This window comes from Magallana gigas, chromosome 4 (genome assembly GCF_963853765.1).
Source record: "Magallana gigas chromosome 4, xbMagGiga1.1, whole genome shotgun sequence".
Lineage (NCBI taxonomy): Eukaryota > Metazoa > Mollusca > Bivalvia > Ostreida > Ostreidae > Magallana > Magallana gigas.
In genome coordinates this window covers 53,404,005-53,423,196 of record NC_088856.1, presented here as the reverse complement: position 1 = coordinate 53,423,196, position 19,192 = coordinate 53,404,005, and the positions used below count along the sequence as shown (strand labels likewise).

Below are 19,192 nucleotides of genomic sequence, written 5' to 3'. Positions count from 1 at the left end.
CATGTATTTTTAAACCTGATGCTAATTTTAAGATGTCTTGTAATTTGCCATGACAAAGCTACAGCTGACAAATCATGTTTAATGTTATATAGAACAAATACATGTAGGCCTACATAATTATAGGAAAGACACTTTAAGTTTCCATTTAAAAAGTCAGGTTATTAATTATAGCTAGAGTATTAATCAATAAATGATTTTATTTTAGTAATAGAGTACTGTAGTTTTCAAGTTGACAATATTTGATCTTTAATATTGAAAATTTTTCGGACAAGTGAAGTTGAAGTTCGGACAAGTAAATGTTTTGGTCACTTGTCCGAATGGACAAGTAGGAAAAAAAGTTAATGTAGAGCCCTGATATCGCTATTATATTTATAAAATTAATAGTGCCTGTTTGGGAGGGTGACAGTTGAAATTGATACCCCGAGAACACCATTGTCAACCGACACTAAGAGGAGGTTGACAATGGTTTTCGAGGGCATGTAACAATTTGTTGTGTTACCCATTGCCAAGTGTGTTGCTAATGCTGAGAGTAATAGAACGGATTATCAACTGCGTCTAAACCAATCAGATTTCAGTATTTAACATGAAAGTATAATAAAATACTTTAAGATGTGTGTGTATGTGACAGTGTATATAATAAGTATACAGTAATGAAGACCTTTGTTTGATACAGGAACACATAGCTATCCAGGTGGTGGACGGGGTGCTAGAAGACATCAGGCTGGGTATGGAGGTAAGTCACCGTCATTATTGGATATAGATTTATTATGATCTTCAATGGATATAGATTTATAATGATCAGGGTATGGAGGTAAGACACTGCCAATAATGGATATGTATTTATCAGCAAGTAATGGAGGTGTTTGGTCGTTATCCTCTGTGCAGAGGAATAGTTTTAGATGAGGTTCATAGTACTGAACATTGTTGTGTAGAGTTTTATTCAACATAGAAACAAAACAAAAATTTATTGTTTATTGAAACTCTCACTTTGAAGATACTTTATATTTCTCTTACTTAAATTGACTAACAGGAGTTCTAGCTATTGCTAAGTAAGTCGCACGTTGTTGTTATACATGACTTTGGTATAATACGTCTGGTACTTTCTGGTTCTTCCAGCGATGACATTCAGTGTCAATTGCTGATTAAGGAGGCTGGAAGGTCAACAAATTAACCATCAGATCTTCCTAAAATTTTAAGATATGATTTGTTAAGCTAAAAACTATAATTTAGTTGAAAAAAACCCCTATATTTTACCCAATGATGTTGAACCAATGTAAACAAATAGAGGGCACAAGTCTTGTTTACATGACAAATAATTGTGAGCTCTGTGTCTTGCTTATAACTCTACAACTCACACTTAAATTGTCATTGATCATTTGAAATGCATTTTGAAAGCATTACAAACAATTGAGATGGAAAAATAAAACTTGATCAAAATTGTGACCATGTGTGTGTGACAAGTTTCTATACAAACCATTTGTAGGTGAATCACCCCAAGTACAACCAGCGGCGTGTGAGCGGAGTCAAGTACCTGGGGGAGCTGTACAATTACCGCATGCTGGAGTCGGCCGTCGTCTTCAAGACACTCTACTCCTTCATCACCTTTGGCGTCGTTATGGATGGTAAGATAGGAAGAGGGGATAGAGAGATTGTAAAAGTCAAAAAAGTAAATGACACAATGATCAAAAGTGGATCATAATATTGAAAAGTATATGGTCAGATTAAAAAAGTGGATGGAAAGATTGACAAAGCCGAAAAATGACTATAGAGACCAAGAATACTGCTCTTCAATATGGCATAATAGAATCTTACATATTTAAAAATTGGCTTAACTACAGAGGTGGAGCAAATTGAATTCATTCAGTAACTATATAATTTGTAATGACCTCCCAATTTGAGATGCATTGTTGATGGCTGGTTCTGTGTACAGATAGCGGCGTCTCCCCCTTGGACCCCCCGGAGCACCTGTTCCGTATCCGCCTGGTCTGTGTGCTGCTGGAGACCTGCGGGACCTACTTTGACAAGGGCTCCAGTAAGAAGAAGCTCGACTGTTTCCTGGCATACTTCCAGGTACTTACATTGTAGATGTTAAAGGAGCTCAAAACACCACCGGACTGTGTTACTGTCAACTTTTTTCAAATATGTTAACTTTGGGCACGCTTGATTTTCCAAAAAGGTGTACACCGGGTACACTTTTGTAAATCAAGTGCAGTGGTGTAGCGTTTAGGTGTACACCGGGTGTACACTTTTCTACACCAAGTCAGGGGCATGTGTTGTTGGGCGTAGCACTGAAACCAATATGGCGGACGAATGTTATGATTGGAAACTTGACAAATGATTTTAAGTAGTATATCGGATTAGAAGTTGCAAGTAAATTGTTTTTTGTATGAAAGCCATTTTATTTGAAATGTGTTTATTTTATTGCATTCAAATAATAAAAAAAAGCCTTCAAGTTGGATTGTTGCTTAACATCAAATTCCCTGTTAAAACAGAATCCTTTTCCGCCATATATTTACTTATCTTCCCTACACCATGTACACTAAACCCTTTAAGTGCACTTGATATACAGTACAAAATGTTTACACCGGCGTGCACTGGTGTACACCAAGTTCAGCTAAATCAAGCGCACCCTTTGATAGATTATTAATTGAAAGAATTGATCATTTTTTAGCTGATAGTAGAAAAATGGACTGAATATTTAAGCTGGTACCTTTAGAATGTTCATCAATGATACTAGTTTACCATTACTCACCTCCCAGGAAATATTGATCCATGCATGTAAGATATAATTGTATCAATACTATTATGATTACAGCGTTACTACTGGTTCAAGAGGAGTAACCCTATATACACCGAGGCCCGCCCCTTCCCTGTGGACGTTGAGAACCTGATGATTGACACCATGGAGTGTATACGACCCAAAATGAGGCTCCACCCGAACTACGAGGAGGCATGCAAGGCTGTGGAGGAGCTAGAAAATGAGTACAAACAGAAAGTTGGTGAGTAAAGTGAAAGTAAAAATACAAACAGAAAGTAGTAGTTTGCAGGAGAAATGATAATGTGATGCTTTCTGTTGGTTTGAACATGTAGTACATGTAAAAGTTACTTACTACAGCTAAACCAATCAATTTTTAGCTCACCGAGACGAAGTCAAGGAGAGCTTATGCTATACCCTCGGCGTCGGCGTCGGCGGTGGCGTCGGCGTCGGCGTCCGGACCTGGTTAAAGTTTTTGTTGCAGGTCCTGTATCTAAGCTATTACTTATCCTATGTTCACCAAACTTGCATTGGTGATGCATCTGGACCTTTACGGACTTGAAAGACTTGGATGCTGAATCTGGGTCCTAAATTTCAGATGCTGGAGGAGGTTAAGGTTGTTGGACCAGGTTAAAGTTTTTGTTGCAGGTGCCCTTTGATAGCAATATCTTAGTTACTGCTGGTCCGTACATCACCAAACTTGCATGGATGGTGTGCCTTATGATACTGATGCACCAGACAGGCTTGAGTGCTGAATCTGAGCTATAGGTTTCGGATGCTGGAGGAGGTTAAGGTTTTTGGAGCAGGTTAAAGTTTTTGTTGTGGGTGCCCATTGATAGCAATATCTAAGTTACTACTGGTCCTAACTTCACCAAACTTGTGTGGATGATGCGTCTTATGATACTGATGCACCTGACAAGCTTGAATGCTGAATCTGAGCAATAGGTTTCGGATGCTGGAAGAGGTTAAGGTTTTTAGAGCTGGTTAAAGTTTTTGTTGCAGGTGCCCTCTGATGATTATATCTTAGTTACTACTGGTCCTTACTTCACCAAACTTGTATGGATGGTGCGTCTTATGAAACTGATGCACCTGACAAGCTTGAATGCTGAATCTGAGCAATAGGTTTCGGATGCTGGAGGAGGTTAAGGTTTTAAGAGCTGGTTAAATAAAGTTTTTGAAACAGATGCCCTCTGATGATGATATCTTAGTTATTACTTGTCCTTACTTCACCAGACTTCCATGGATGGTGTGTCTTATGATACTGATGCACCTGACAGGCTTGAATGCTGAGTCTGGTTTCGGATGCTGGATAAAGTTAAGTTTTTAGGAACAGGTCACATGTTTAATAGATGATAGTACTATATCAAACTTGCATAGTTGATTTAACTGTAATATGAATGAATCGCAGAGGTAGCTTCAGATGCAGAGCTTGATCTCCATTATCAAGGATGCTAAAAAATAAATCTTAGTTATTACAGGTCCTAACTTAACCAAACTTGAATGGATGGTGTGTCTTATGATACAGATGCACCTGACAGGATGCTGAATCTGAGCCATAGGTTGCGGATGCTGGAGGAAGTTAAGGTTTTAATTGCTAGTGCCCTCTGATGATGATATCTTAGTTATTACTGGTCCAAACTTCACCAAACTTGCATGGATGATGCGTGTTATGATACCAATGCACCTGATGGGCTTGAATGCTGAATCTGAGCCATAGGTTTCGGATGCTGGATGAGGTTTAGTTTTTTGGAACAGGTCACATGTTTTATAGATGATAGCTTGCATAGTTGATTTAACTTTATTATAAATTAAATGCAGAGGTTGCTTTATATGCAGAGCCTGATCTCCATTATCAAGGATGCTAAAGAAATCTCCTACCTCACTCAAACCATCTCGATAGATAGATGTGTTTGTTGATAAATGATATAACATGATTCCTATGATATAGTATTGTATGATATGAAACAACATTGTTTGATATGATACAATATGATATCATATGTTATATTATAAAAAGTTATACAATACGATATGATATTGTATCAATTTTTTGAAAATTTTATGATATGATATTGTATCATGATACTGTTATGTATAGTATTGTATATTATGATACAATATTGTATAATATTATATTGTATTTTTAATTAATTATTTTATCACATGATACAATTACATAAGATATTGCAAAATATTATATTGTATCCTATGATACAATATTGTATATTCTATAATATTGTATCATACAATATTGTATAATATGATATTGGTTTCAGTAATATAGAATTATATCACATGAAATTGTATTATATGATATTGTAGTATTATATAATATTGTATCATACGATATTGTATGACATGATATTGGTTTATATGATACATTATCTTATCACATGAAATTGTATAATATGATATTGTAATATATATTATTGTGTCATATGATACAATATGTATAATATAATAATGTATTTTATAATATTTTGCTTTATCACATAATATTGTATCATTTGATAAGATACAATGTTGGAATCAAATTATATTGTATTATATGATATAATATCATATAATGTATCAAATATGTTTCAGTGTCATTCAATACAATATCATACTATATTATACAATATAATACGTTTCAATGTTATGATGTATTATGTAATATGATATTGTAATATAATACTATATTGTATTATATTTTATGATATTGTATTATGTGATCAAATACAATAAGGTATAACACAATACAATGTCATATCATACATTACAATATCATATCTCATTATTGTTTATTATGGTATTTTATTGTTTTATATGATATATATTAAAAATATGACATGATACAATATTTAATTTTATATCATTGTATTGATTAACATATGAACATATGATTATCATAAAAAAATTGTTATCAGATGATATACGATATTTTGTCAAAACAGAATCCATGAATATCCAAGATCATAAAGTATGATTTTCATATAAAATGATAAAGGTGGTCTTATGAAGGTGATGTCTCATAATGGTGATGCTCCGTCTCGGTGAGCTTAGTAATCTATGATTACCTATGTTTGTTTGTGCTTGAGTTAAAAACTGACAGTACTCGACATGCTAATACATGAACTAATTTCCAGCTGTATTGTGTATATGTTAATATGTGGTCTTTTTTCTATTCTATACATTTTATTTCCATTATATTTCAGCGTCAGTGTTGACCATCATAGAGACTGACCAGGAGGGCAGTGCTAGTGAGACGGAGGAGGGACTGGGCACCATCCAGGAGGCAGAGGAATACGGTCAGTTACAGTGTTGTAAAATCGGACCAATTTTACTATTGATAATCAAATTGAATCGGCAGCTCACAATCGATTATAAAATCGATTATATAAACTTTTAAATTCCAACAAAGATTAATTTTTTTTATCCTGTCAATGGGTGAAAGATACCAACATCAAAGAAAGTACCTTTTTTTAATTTATGATTCATATATCAATAGGGTTTTTTTTAATGAACTTATCTTCAAATGAATTAGATATTATACTTAGGGACCAACCAAGGGCAAAATTTAAATTGGATTAGAAACAAGTAAATAAAAATAAAACCACTTCTAAAATTTGTAAAAACTTGTTAATTTTGATAAATTTGTTAAATTTAATTGATCTGATACATTCACACATTTTATACATTAATCAGTCCTTGTACTTCTGTGTATTTTGGAGGCATTAGTGCAACCCTTTGACCCAATTACAACCGTTATCATACTTGCCAACTGACCCGATTTCGTCGGGTCACACCCGATTTTTCAACCCTTCACCCGATTATTTTTTATGACCCGCCGGGTCATGCTTTTCACCCGATTTTTGTCGAACAACCCGAAAATCTCCCGATTTCCGGATTTGGTTCGTAAATTACGTTGCGCGTTTGACTTCCAGTTATGAACCCAAGCTGAGCTTGGATTTACGTAACGCGTAAACAATGCCGATGGCTATAACAGACACATTAAGTGTAATTATTATCGTGAGTTGTTTTGACTAAGCGAAGGTTTAAATCATTAGGTGTGACGGCTTCCAATAAGAAAAGGTCTTCATCGGGGCCAGCGGAATCAAAACCAACAAATAGAAAACGATATTTTTGTACCTATGAACATATCTGGGAAAATGAATTCCCATAGGTAAAACAAAGTAATCGAGTACAAAACGAGCCTTTTGCATTCTATGTATCGCACATTTGAATATTGGATTTTGTGCCCAAACTGATCTAACTAAACATTCAAAAACGCTAAGTCATGTATAGAATGCTTTTTAATACACAAAAGTCTTCCAAGTCACTTACAACTTTTATGCCATCATTTACGGAGTTCAAAAGCAAGGTTAATTTAGCATAAACTCTTTTTGCATATTTTTTTTCAGCTGGACACAACCTACCATTTTCTGTGTCGGATCACTTTACAAAATTCAAAATCAGCAACTGTTAGTTAAAATGCTTTTTTGCAATAAAGTATTACACATAAGTTTTAACACATATTTCTATTGTATATACCTATGAAATGCATGATAAATATGTCGTGAATGTCGTTACGCGCTATGACCAGATTTTTTACTTTCCAAATCTGGTCATGACCAGATTTTCACATGTTGGAGGTTGGCAAGTATGACCGTTATGTAGCGGATCTGTTTAATTTTGAAGACAACTGTAAACAAACGGTTTTATGATTATTTTAGCAATAATTTGGCAGTATTATCAGAGACATAGATAACAAAAATAAATAATAAAATGTTATTTATGTATCTGGTATTATTAACTAATTACAAGTTTCAAACTGTAATTGTAATATTAGTATGAAAAATAATAAACATCGCTTGTAATTTTCAATGCACAGTATTAACCGTTAATAACCCATGAAGATGAGACATTCGCAAGTTCCTAATCACAAAACTTCTGAAAACGTCTTATGAATTTGATATTTATCATTTTATTGCCTTTGGGTTTAATTAACACGATCGTAATCACAGCATGCAGGGCGACTTTAACTTCTCTTTCGGAGGAAATTCCGGCGAAGTTACCGATCACAAAGCAAGTCGCCCCCTAGGTTGGTCACTGTATAATAATACTTTGGTCATTTTATGGATATTGCTTCGCAATAAAAGATTATCTGTCACGTGACTAGATTTTAGCGACTTTCGATGATAAAGACTTACTATCGATTGTCGCTGACCTGCTGCCTTCAGAGACGATTTTTGGATACTCGGCGACTATCGTAACAACACTAGTCAGTTAGCCTCCGTACACTGTACAAGAGTATTCACTTAAGCAGTACAGTATCAACTGTAAACTTTATCTCATTAAACACATTATCACTCAACTTTTTTCTGTACATGCATATATACATGATATTTAATACTTAGCTGCAATAATGTAGCCCTCTCCCGATTTTTTTTTTTTTTTTTTTTTTTTTTTTGGGAGAGGGCTACAACTCCATAGGATCTCCGTAATGGTGCAAGTGCGGGAGTGATTCACTCCCGCAACGATTTCGTCTCAAATCGTTTATAGATGACAATAACATTTGCATTTCTTACCTGAACTCTAACGTTGTAGATGTCTATGGCATAAATTAATCCAAAAATATCAAGTATAGTCCATATTTGGCATATATCGGTTATTTTTCATGTATGTCAACAACGAAAGTTGAATTTGTCCGCCATGTTTACTGACCTTGACCGGTTTTATTTTGGGACAGCCAATGAGAATTCAGGAGCGGATCTTGAACTGAATATAGGAATTCCCCTATTTTAAACATAATTAACGCGGTAAATATGAATTTTCCATTATATACCATTTCCTTAAATGATGTTTTAGTGATATAACGAGGTAAGATCGATTATTTACACTGACATTCACGTTATCAAGCCCATCAAAACTCCAAGCGTACATCCCATAAAATCACGCGAGAACTGTCATGGCTGCTGAAAAAGACGACTGGTAAACATGCTGATGTGTTTTATCTGGTTTTGATTTATATACGGTTAATTTGCTCAACCTGAATTTAAAAATCATTTTATCTAAAAGAAGTCAAATATAAAATCGATCTTTTAAGACCGAAGTCAGCCGCATTAAAAAATTAATTTTGCACCATTACGGAGATCCTGTGGAATTGTAGCCCTCTCCAGTAAACATCAGATATAAAAAATCGGAGAGGGCTACATTATTGCAGCTATTTAATACTAAAATCAAATAATCCTGTAATTTTTAATTACCTTTTTAATTAAAAAATTAAACTACCTATTTTATAACGAAATTATTGTTTTTGCAACAGCACAAAACGTAATTCATTTCCTTTTTTATTCTAATATTATTTGAGATACTACTATTAGCTAGTACAGTACAGAAATTCAAATTATTGATATCATTCTATATAAAAGAAAATGTCAGCTCGACGCCTTTGTGGCCGTTCCGGCCTTTGATTTAAGATAATGTGTTGGGAAGGAGCAAATGTTGGTTGACCTGAAATGATGTCTTTGTTTCCTTCTGTTAGGGGAGGATCTGAGTTTGAGTGGACTGGACGAGAGTGAGACGAGTCAGGAGGAGACGAGTCAGAGTCAGAGGAGCACTGAGGACCAGGTGAGGACAACCACTGGAATATACTGTTTACAGGAAAATATTTGCCCCTATTTTATTTTCGCCCCTTATGCCCTCGTTGTCAGACTGGGCAAATTCCAACATCTTAAATTACCTCCCTTTAAACACAACTGTGTCTGGACAAATTCAAGACGAACTGTTTGCAAAAAAAGTTTGCCAAAAAATTACATGCGGGGGGGGGGGGGGGGGGGGGGGGGAATAACCCTGTATACTGATATAAACTGATACACTGTCATGGTGGGGACTAGCCAAAGAGTCTTCTCATCTATGTACTATCATAGGATAATCCATTGGTTATCCCTGGACCCTAGAATCTGAAGATTTATTCGGTACCTTTTATCATAGAATTTATACCACAAATTTTAGTTTGAAATTCCAAAAAAATCCATTAACTGTGTGTATTTATTTATAGGGAGAGGAGGGAGGGGAAAGCATTGACCGTCCATTATCTGTGTGTATTTATTTATAGGGAGAGGAGGGAGGGGAGAGCATTGACTGTTCATTATCTGTGTGTATTTATTTATAGGGAGAGGAGGGAGGCGAGAGCTGTAATGAGGAAGATGACGAGGATGTGATGGAGAGTGCGGGCGAGAATGAAGAGGATGACCAGGTAAATCCCCATCACTAAAAATAGCTAAAGAAAGGAGGATATCTACACTATTAATAGATATAAGGGAACTCCCAGGCTACTGATAGATAACAGAGGGAGGACACCAAGTCTCTATTAAACTTGAAAATATTTTAAACAGGAAATCAATGAAAATAATACTGATTATGAACAGAATTGTAAAATGTAACTTAAGAACCGTAACATATCAACAAAGCATGAAATTATCACAACCGTTACTTTGAAAAGATAACATGAAAAAATGTTGAACTAAATACCAATTTATGATAAATCATAAATTTGTGAAATATTTTCCTACAGTTGACAATCATGAAGGGTGGACCTAAGCACATCAAATGTAGTGAGGATGAAGATTTCATGACGGCCTTTGATAAAATGATGACCGAGAACATTCAGGTAGGTCCTGTGTTGGTACAGCTTTAATTGTACTATAGTTAAAGATAGTTTGAGTTTAATTGTGTAGGTCCTTGAGGTAGGTCCTGTGTAGGTACAGCTTCAATTGTATTATAGTTAAAGATAGTTTGTGTCTAATTGTGTGGGTCCTTGAGGTAGGTCTTGTGTAGGTACAGCTTCACCTGTTCTATAGTTAAAGATAGTTTGTGTTTAATTGTGTAGGTCCTTCAGGTAGGTCCTATGTAGGTACAGCTTCACCTGTTCTATAGTTAAAGATAGTTTGTGTTTAATTGTGTAGGTCCTTGAGGTAGGTCTTGTGTAGGTACAGCTTCACTTGTTCTATAGTTAAAGATAGTTTGTGTTTAATTGTGTAGGTCCTTGAGGTAGGTCTTGTGTAGGTACAGCTTCACCTGTTCTATAGTTAAAGATAGTTTGTGTTTAATTGTGTAGGTCCTTCAGGTAGGTCCTATGTAGGTACAGCTTCACTTGTACTATAGTTAAAGATAGTTTGAGTTTAATTGTGTAGGTCCTTGAGGTAGGTCCTGTGTAGGTACAGCTTCAATTGTATTATAGTTAAAGATAGTTTGTGTCTAATTGTGTGGGTCCTTGAAGTAGGTCCTGTGTAAGTACAGCTTCACTTGTTCTATAGTTAAAGATAGTTTGTGTTTAATTGTGTGGGTCCTTGAAGTAGGTCATGTGTAGGTACAGCTTCACTTGTATTATAGTTAAAGATAGTTTGTGTTTAATTGTGTAGGTCCTTGAGGTAGGTCTTGTGTAGGTACAGCTTCACCTGTTCTATAGTTAAAGATAGTTTGTGTTTAATTGTGTAGGTCCTTCAGGTAGGTCCTATGTAGGTACAGCTTCACTTGTTCTATAGTTAAAGATAGTTTGTGTTTAATTGTGTAGGTCCTTCAGGTAGGTCCTGTGTAGGTACAGCTTCACTTGTTCTATAGTTAAAGATAGTTTGTGTTTAATTGTGTAGGTCCTTCAGGTAGGTCCTATGTAGGTACAGCTTCACTTGTACTATAGTTAAAGATAGTTTGAGTTTAATTGTGTAGGTCCTTGAGGTAGGTCCTGTGTAGGTACAGCTTCAATTGTATTATAGTTAAAGATAGTTTGTGTCTAATTGTGTGGGTCCTTGAAGTAGGTCCTGTGTAGGTACAGCTTCACTTGTTCTATAGTTAAAGATAGTTTGTGTTTAATTGTGTGGGTCCTTGAAGTAGGTCATGTGTAGGTACAGCTTCACTTGTATTATAGTTAAAGATAGTTTGTGTTTAATTGTGTAGGTCCTTGAGGTAGGTCTTGTGTAGGTACAGCTTCACTTGTTCTATAGTTAAAGATAGTTTGTGTTTAATTGTGTAGGTCCTTCAGGTAGGTCCTGTGTAGGTACAGCTTCACTTGTTCTATAGTTAGAGATAGTTTGTGTTTAATTGTGTAGGTCCTTCAGGTAGGTCCTGTGTAGGTACAGCTTCACTTGTTTAGGTTTGCTTGTACAATAGTTACAAATATTTGGTGTCTAATTGTGTGGGTCCTCTACTTGTACAACTAAGAAGTGTGAAAATCTGTTACTGTCATTTTGATGAATTTAATACAATCTTTGATAAAAATCTATTCTACATGTGTAGGTCCTTGAGGTAGGTCCTGTGTAGGTACAGCTTCAATTGTATTATAGTTAAAGATAGTTTGTGTCTAATTGTGTGGGTCCTTGAAGTAGGTCCTGTGTAAGTACAGCTTCACTTGTTCTATAGTTAAAGATAGTTTGTGTTTAATTGTGTGGGTCCTTGAAGTAGGTCATGTGTAGGTACAGCTTCACTTGTATTATAGTTAAAGATAGTTTGTGTTTAATTGTGTAGGTCCTTGAGGTAGGTCTTGTGTAGGTACAGCTTCACTTGTTCTATAGTTAAAGATAGTTTGTGTTTAATTGTGTAGGTCCTTCAGGTAGGTCCTGTGTAGGTACAGCTTCACTTGTTCTATAGTTAGAGATAGTTTGTGTTTAATTGTGTAGGTCCTTCAGGTAGGTCCTGTGTAGGTACAGCTTCACTTGTTTAGGTTTGCTTGTACAATAGTTACAAATATTTGGTGTCTAATTGTGTGGGTCCTCTACTTGTACAACTAAGAAGTGTGAAAATCTGTTACTGTCATTTTGATGAATTTAATACAATCTTTGATAAAAATCTATTCTACATGTGAGTTAAAGCAAGCAAATTTATATATTTGTTTTTGTGATTATTGGTTTGCCTTGAATTCAGTCCAAAAAAAAAGTGTAAACATTTACATACAAAATGTGTGTATGCTTTGACCAGGCTCGTACCAACGAATCCTTGAAGGTGCCTCAGCTGGACATTGCTGTACCCATGAACCTCAAAGACAAGAGCAAGAAAACAGGTCAGTGTCCTCACTCTTGTCAGCTTTTATTGAACTTAAATCCTTGTAAGTTATATCTATGAACCTGACATTTTCTTTCCCGTACAGTGAGTGTCAATTTGTATCCCATGAAAGAAGAGGAAGTGCCAAAGGAAGAGGACCGGTCTATTGAGTTTGTTCTGATGACCAGGCGAGGGAACAGGCAGCATGTCAGTACCCAACCAAGAAATAATCACATCGATCTAGAAATAAGACTTTTATAACTACAGTCTCCGATTTCATTCTTTCTTCAAGTGTCATTTTCATTTTAAGGTTTTATATAATTGAAGATGTTGATATTTTCTTTCGTAGTTTACCAATCTGAATGTTCCAATATCAGAAGAATTTGCTACCAAATACAGAGAAAGAGAGCAGGTGAGTGAGAGAGAGAGAGAGAGAGAGAGAGAGAGAGAGAGAGAGAGAGAGAGAGAGAGAGAGAGAGAGAGAATTGTTTCCAATGTAGGTGTACACTTATTTCATAAATTTTAAAACATGCATTTCACTGTTAATGCTAGTTTAATGCTTAGACTAGCAAAGTAATGATACTTAAAACAGACAATCATCAATGGGTATACTAGGTATTAGAATTGTTATTTGTGAGGATGGAAGAATTCTGAGGTGTTGAGATCTTGTTGGTTCAGAGTTGTGTTGGTTTACAGGCAGAAAAGGCAGAGAAAGAGAAGATGAAGCAGGTGGTGCTAGGAATCCATGAGAGACAGGAAGAGGAGGATTACCAAGGTAACCACTGACCAATCACATTCCAGCCTGTCATACTCAAGCCGTCACTCAACTCGCCGCAAAATCCTGACATTCTGTAGAAAATGTCTAATACTGTGTGATTTCTATCTGATTTTTTAGACATAACACTATATCCGCCCTTTTAAAAACATAAATTTACTCATCAATTTAAATCATGTCAGTAACGGCTTGACATGCTGTTCTGTTTCATCTTGATATCCTTATTCTGCTGTATGTAAATCTATACTACTATATAATATTGAAATAATAGACTCGAATTTTTGGGCTTTAATACCGAGAAATCCGAAAAGTACAGTCATTTGTTTTATATATTTTAAACATTATTGGCATTTAAACATTACCAATTTGTTCTTATTTTTTCTCAATTAAGCTTCGCTAATTAATAATCAACGAAAATTCCTTTAAAAAATCCGGAAATCATATGGATTTTTCGGATTTTACAATCTTGCGCATGCGCATTACATTCACCCTAGGCTCTTTAGTTTTGTTTCCACAATATCACATTTGCATGGATAAACTCAAAAACGTTATTACAAATGCGTGTAAAATTTCATTGAAAATTTGTTATATATATATATTCTGTTCATCAAAGGAAATAAGGGAGATAACTCTAACTCAGTGCATTTAATATGAAAAATCCCGAGAGTTCAACTCAAAGCGAGTGAAAAACGTTGCTGGAGAAAGTGTTGAATTCTTCATAAATATTAATTAAATTTTTAGATGAAAGGTGTTTACAGCCTCAAAATGGTTTATAATGAATAATTTGACTGTTATTTTCAATGCCGCTTCATTTATTTTCTCCAAAATCGTTTCGGAGTGATTCTTCAATTTTGTTGCTACATTACAGTATGTGGGAGGCATTTTAACTGTGGTATAGGCCTGTCCCATGACTCAGTTAGATTATTCTAACTAAGCAGAGTGTAGTGAAATTAATAGCATTTTTTGTAGGCTTAAAGCTTTGTTATGTAAATGGCAACAATACGGTGTGTCGATGTATCTATTTCGTAAATGTCTGATATCATATACAATGTCAACCCGTGCACGCGGGGTCAAAATCTAGTCTAACTAAATTTACGGACAATGTTCAGTATCTATGATCCCAGTTGATGTTTAGGAATTCTCAGGATTTCTTCGATTCTTTTTTGACAGAGATGATAGCGTCCTTGAATCGTGTGATGCCAGTGAACACTAACCGAGAGAGGAGGGTGAGGTACCAGCACCCTAAGGGCGCCCCGGACGCCGACCTCATCTTTGGATCCAAGTAAGACCACCCGTCAGCAACACATCAACAAGTACAGTGGCTATATAGAATCATGACTCCACTTCTCAGCTCTTCTTTCATGTTATTTAGTTTTAAACCATGATCAAAGGATATTATATGTGACTGAGTTATTGATCTGTTTTTCATTTGTTGTGTTTTCAGAAAAAGATGAAGGAAAGAGAAAAGAGAGCCCTTCCCAAAACAGGGCAGTAGTCAGGAAGTGAAACGCCTCGACCGGAGGCCTCGGGCAAATTCCAAATAAACCAGCAGGGGGACTTAACTCCTACATTAGATTCAATCAGAAATTAATGTACAAAATCTACGATTGAGGGCTAGAGTTGTTATCGCGATGAATCGTGTTGTGGTGGGAGGGAAATAATCACAGAGTCTGATTTCTGAATGAATGCTTGCCATGTGTTGTGTACAATATTATAGGATTCTCGGACTGTGTGAATGATAATATAAGAAATATATAATCATGTGTATGTGTCTGTGTGTTACAGCTTCTCTTGTCCTCCAAAAGATTCCTAAGGTGTATAATCGAAGAAATATTATTTACATGATGAATTTCTCTGATTGTACTTTGGAAGATAAAAACAAGTTTACTTTACAGTGAACTGTACATCCTACAAGTAGCTAAATTAATATGGATTACCGGTAGTTCATTAATGACACACATTTGTATCAAATATGGATGGCGGTTTTGTTGTTGAGTATGTACGGTACATATTTTTCACTGCTTTGTTTTCATTGTGTAAATGCAATTACGAAGAAGTTGACATGTTTCCTTGGTGGTAGAATTGCGTGGCATCTGATTTATTGGAAAAGTTTGAATACATGTATAGACTTGCTGAGCAGGTACCAGTTACTGGCAGATGTATTGGTTATTCTGATTTACCACTCAAAAGGTTGTTTTTGTTGCTTCATGAATGGAGAGAAAAACTATACTCTCTTCATTAACTGTTACAATGGGTGAAATAAAGAAAGCTCATAAATGTCAAATTGTTTTGGTTTTTTTTTTAGCTCACCTGAACCTAAGATTCTATTGAGTTTTTCTGATCACCTTCTGTCTGTCATCCGTCCGTCTGTCTGTCTGTAAACTTTCCACATTTTTTACTTCTTCTCTGGAACCACTGGGCCAAAAACCAAACTTGATACAAAGCATCTTATGGGAAGGGGATTCTAAATTGTTAATATTAAGGGCAAAACCCTTTTGAAAAAAGAGATAATTGTGAAACAGTGAAAATAGGGTGTGCATCTTAAAAAATTCTCAAGAACCATTGCACCAGAAAATGCCAATTATATATACACCTAAGCTTGTATATAGAGTAAAGATTTTAAATTATCAAAATCGTGACCCCCCCCCCCCCCCCCCCCCCCAAAAAAATACTGGGGCCCGAAGAGGGGTTCAAAGTTTAACCGAAATATATGTAGTAGAAATGTTTTAAAATCTTCTCAAGAACTACAATGCTACAATTTGTGAAATTACTATTCAAGCATCCTCAGACAGTGTTGATTCTAAATTGTTAAAATTGTGACCCCCTGTCTAATACTGGGGCCGCAAGAGGGTTGAAAGTTTAACATAAAAATATATAGTAGAAAGGAACTACAATGCTACAATATGTGAAATTATCATGCAAGCAGCGTCCTCAAATAGTGTAGATTAAAAATTTTAAGCTCACCTGAGCCGAAAGCTCAAGTGACTATTTTAATTCTGATCCCTTTTTGTCCGGCGTCCGTTTGTCTTTCTGTCCATCCGTCTGTCCGTCCGTTGGTAAACATTACATTTTTGACTTCCCCTCCAGAACCTGGGCCAATTTCAACTAAACTTGGCTCAAAGCATAATTGGGTGAAGGGGATTCAAGTTTGTTGAAAGAAAGGGCCACGCCTTATTTTAAAGGGGGATAATTAAGAACTTTTCTGTATTTTTCAAAAATCTTCTAAAAAAACAATTGGCCAGAAAAGCTGTAACTTGTGTGGAAGGGAATAAGGAATCATTCTTTGAGTATTATGAGGTGTTCAAATATGATAGGGGTGATTAAATCGGCCCGATGAGCTTTATGAGGGATTTTATCACCTATCATATTTGATCACCTCATAATACTAAAAGAATGATTCCTTATTACATGTACTTATGTTTAAATACCTGTAATTTTCAGTAATTGTACAATTAAAAATCAAAATCATTCACTGATGAACAATATTGGACATAGGGCCTACGTTACAAAACCAATTTGTAGTTTTATCAAAGACAAAGACACTGGAAAATGTATATAATACATTTAAAAAACAGGTGGCAAGATATAGATGAAATTGATTTTGCTTTTGATGAATATCGTCTTCCTGACCAATTAGCAGGTCTGTAAGTCCCGTTCTGAAAAAGTTCGGATGGACGACCTGGTCGTCCATCCAAATTTTTTTCAGACCGGGAGCTTCAGACCTGCAGCTACCTGACCAATGTGACCTGTGACAACACTTCCTGTTCCTACGTCTGCTGTGACATTTCCTGCTAAGTTAAATTTGGACTATTACCAAGGTCTAGCTGAGGAATACCGCACTACTAAACGGACAAGATTTGTCTCATAATTGTATGCTTTTACTTCTCTTAAAACCGATGACTAAAACATTTACAATAAAGTATGTTATATTAAATATTAGCTGTGGCAGATATCCTAAACTTAATTTCCCGGCATCACATTATTCACGCGATTGAAGGAGAGGGTGATACCACTGGTGGATGTAACATCTACTAAAAGCGACAGGGGAGTTAAATGAGAATAGTGAATGCATACTACTAGTATTCTCATAACGTTGGTTTTGTTGTTGTTTTTTTTTTCTTCTACTTCTTCTTCTTGATTTGTAGTACAGTCATGAAAATGGTAATTCCTGAAGTAAGAACAGTTTAAAACATATTTCCGTTTTGTCATGATGCCTATTCTTTGACCAGTCGACAGTACATGTATAATTTGCAGGTCCATAAAATAGTTCCGTTCTGTCATGATGCCCACTTTTTTTCCCCAGCATATGCATACTTTGTAGGTAAAAAAACTAATTCATTTCCTGAAATGCAAAGCACATTTGTCATATTAAAGAACTCTACAAGTTATAATAAGCATCTCGTGATCACTCCGGAAATTGTTGAATATTTTTATGAATAATTATTTTACGAGCTATTGAATTTCTGATGCCAAAATGGAATATTTTGGAAATGAAAAAAGCAACAAAAAATCAACTTACTGTGTAGAAATCAATCTTGTTGGATTGTTTTAATTTTTGATTAATGAGTATATAGTATATTGGGACAATTTCGTAGAACTGGTCAAAGAGAGATAACTCCAATATATTACACTTTACTACATGTGTACATTAATATACAGTATTTGAAAATTTTTATTTGATTTTGATTAAATAAAATACTTGTTTACGTCTTCTGTGAAAATCCGTACAAATATTAAAAAGGGACAATATTTTAAAAACACAGTATGACCCCCTTGCACCTTAGCTGATGAGTTTATAGCTTGTTAATTACATATGTACTGAATTATGTCCGATTGTCTTCGATGAAAATAATACTATCAAATACTGAATCGTTGTTAAGCATCGTTGCAACATTAACAGTAAGAAGATGGGCGAAGAAGATGATTGGGTAAAAGGTCATAAAAGTAAATATACACTGTAAGAAATTGAAAAGTAAGTACATATAATGTAAAAGGCATGTAGCAACGCAAGGGGGTAGGGCACAATTTTTAGCAAATTACATAATACTAGCATATAAAAAATTGTCCTTCCACTTTTCTTTAACTGTAAGAAAATGTATTGAAATTATACATCAAAAAGCGTGATATAAATTACTGTAATAAAGTTTTCAATAGTAAATAACTACCCCCTCCCCTCCCCCACCACCACCAAATATCAATTTTGATTTTTAAATTTATTTTTTTTGCACTTGAAGATTTTTTGGGGGTATGGATGCCCCCTTTAATTTCGAAGCAATGCTCCATGCCAAAAAAACTTTTAAAAAATCAACATTTTCATCAGATTTACGTTGTCAAATTTGTATATTTTGCAAAATATCCTTTTATCATTTTATTAAAAATCATAACATAAAACTTTGAAAATAAGCCGAGGCTGATTTTGAGTTTTGGTAAAAAATTGGGGGCCTATTTTCAAAACCTTCTTATTTTCAATTCACGGTTTATTATCCAAACAAAATACCGGAAACGACGGAGCAAAACCACGGCTTAATATGAAACAAATAAATTGTAATAAATCGATTGTGAACTACTTGTTTGTTCTATAATATCCAGCTAAGCATCTGTAAGAGTTAAATGAAAATGTTTGTGTCTTTAATTCTGCTTGTCTA

At 35.1% G+C, this 19,192-nt stretch overlaps 1 protein-coding gene across 6 annotated transcripts in view; it reads left to right on the top strand.

Moving 5' to 3' along the window:
* The window catches only part of LOC105344597 (regulator of nonsense transcripts 2), a 43,211-nt gene extending 27,380 nt beyond the window's left edge, over positions 1-15,831 (top strand). For 4 of the 6 annotated variants that reach the window (XM_066082960.1, XM_066082962.1, XM_066082961.1 and 1 more), the window contains 14 exons: positions 674-733; positions 1,484-1,622; positions 1,931-2,070; positions 2,816-2,999; positions 5,953-6,045; positions 9,282-9,367; positions 9,912-9,995; positions 10,314-10,409; positions 12,710-12,791; positions 12,879-12,979; positions 13,122-13,184; positions 13,469-13,547; positions 14,718-14,829; positions 14,992-15,831. In XM_066082960.1, the coding sequence (XP_065939032.1) occupies positions 674-733; positions 1,484-1,622; positions 1,931-2,070; positions 2,816-2,999; positions 5,953-6,045; positions 9,282-9,367; positions 9,912-9,995; positions 10,314-10,409; positions 12,710-12,791; positions 12,879-12,979; positions 13,122-13,184; positions 13,469-13,547; positions 14,718-14,829; positions 14,992-15,001 (1,329 nt within the window). In that variant the 3' untranslated portion in view covers positions 15,002-15,831. Of the gene's footprint in view, positions 1-673; positions 734-1,483; positions 1,623-1,930; positions 2,071-2,815; positions 3,000-5,952; positions 6,046-9,281; positions 9,368-9,797; positions 9,870-9,911; positions 9,996-10,313; positions 10,410-12,709; positions 12,792-12,878; positions 12,980-13,121; positions 13,185-13,468; positions 13,548-14,717; positions 14,830-14,991 lie in introns of those variants that run through there. The other 2 variants (XM_066082964.1, XM_066082963.1) reach the window with 2 other exon arrangements.
* Positions 15,832-19,192: the final 3,361 nt, after the last annotated feature.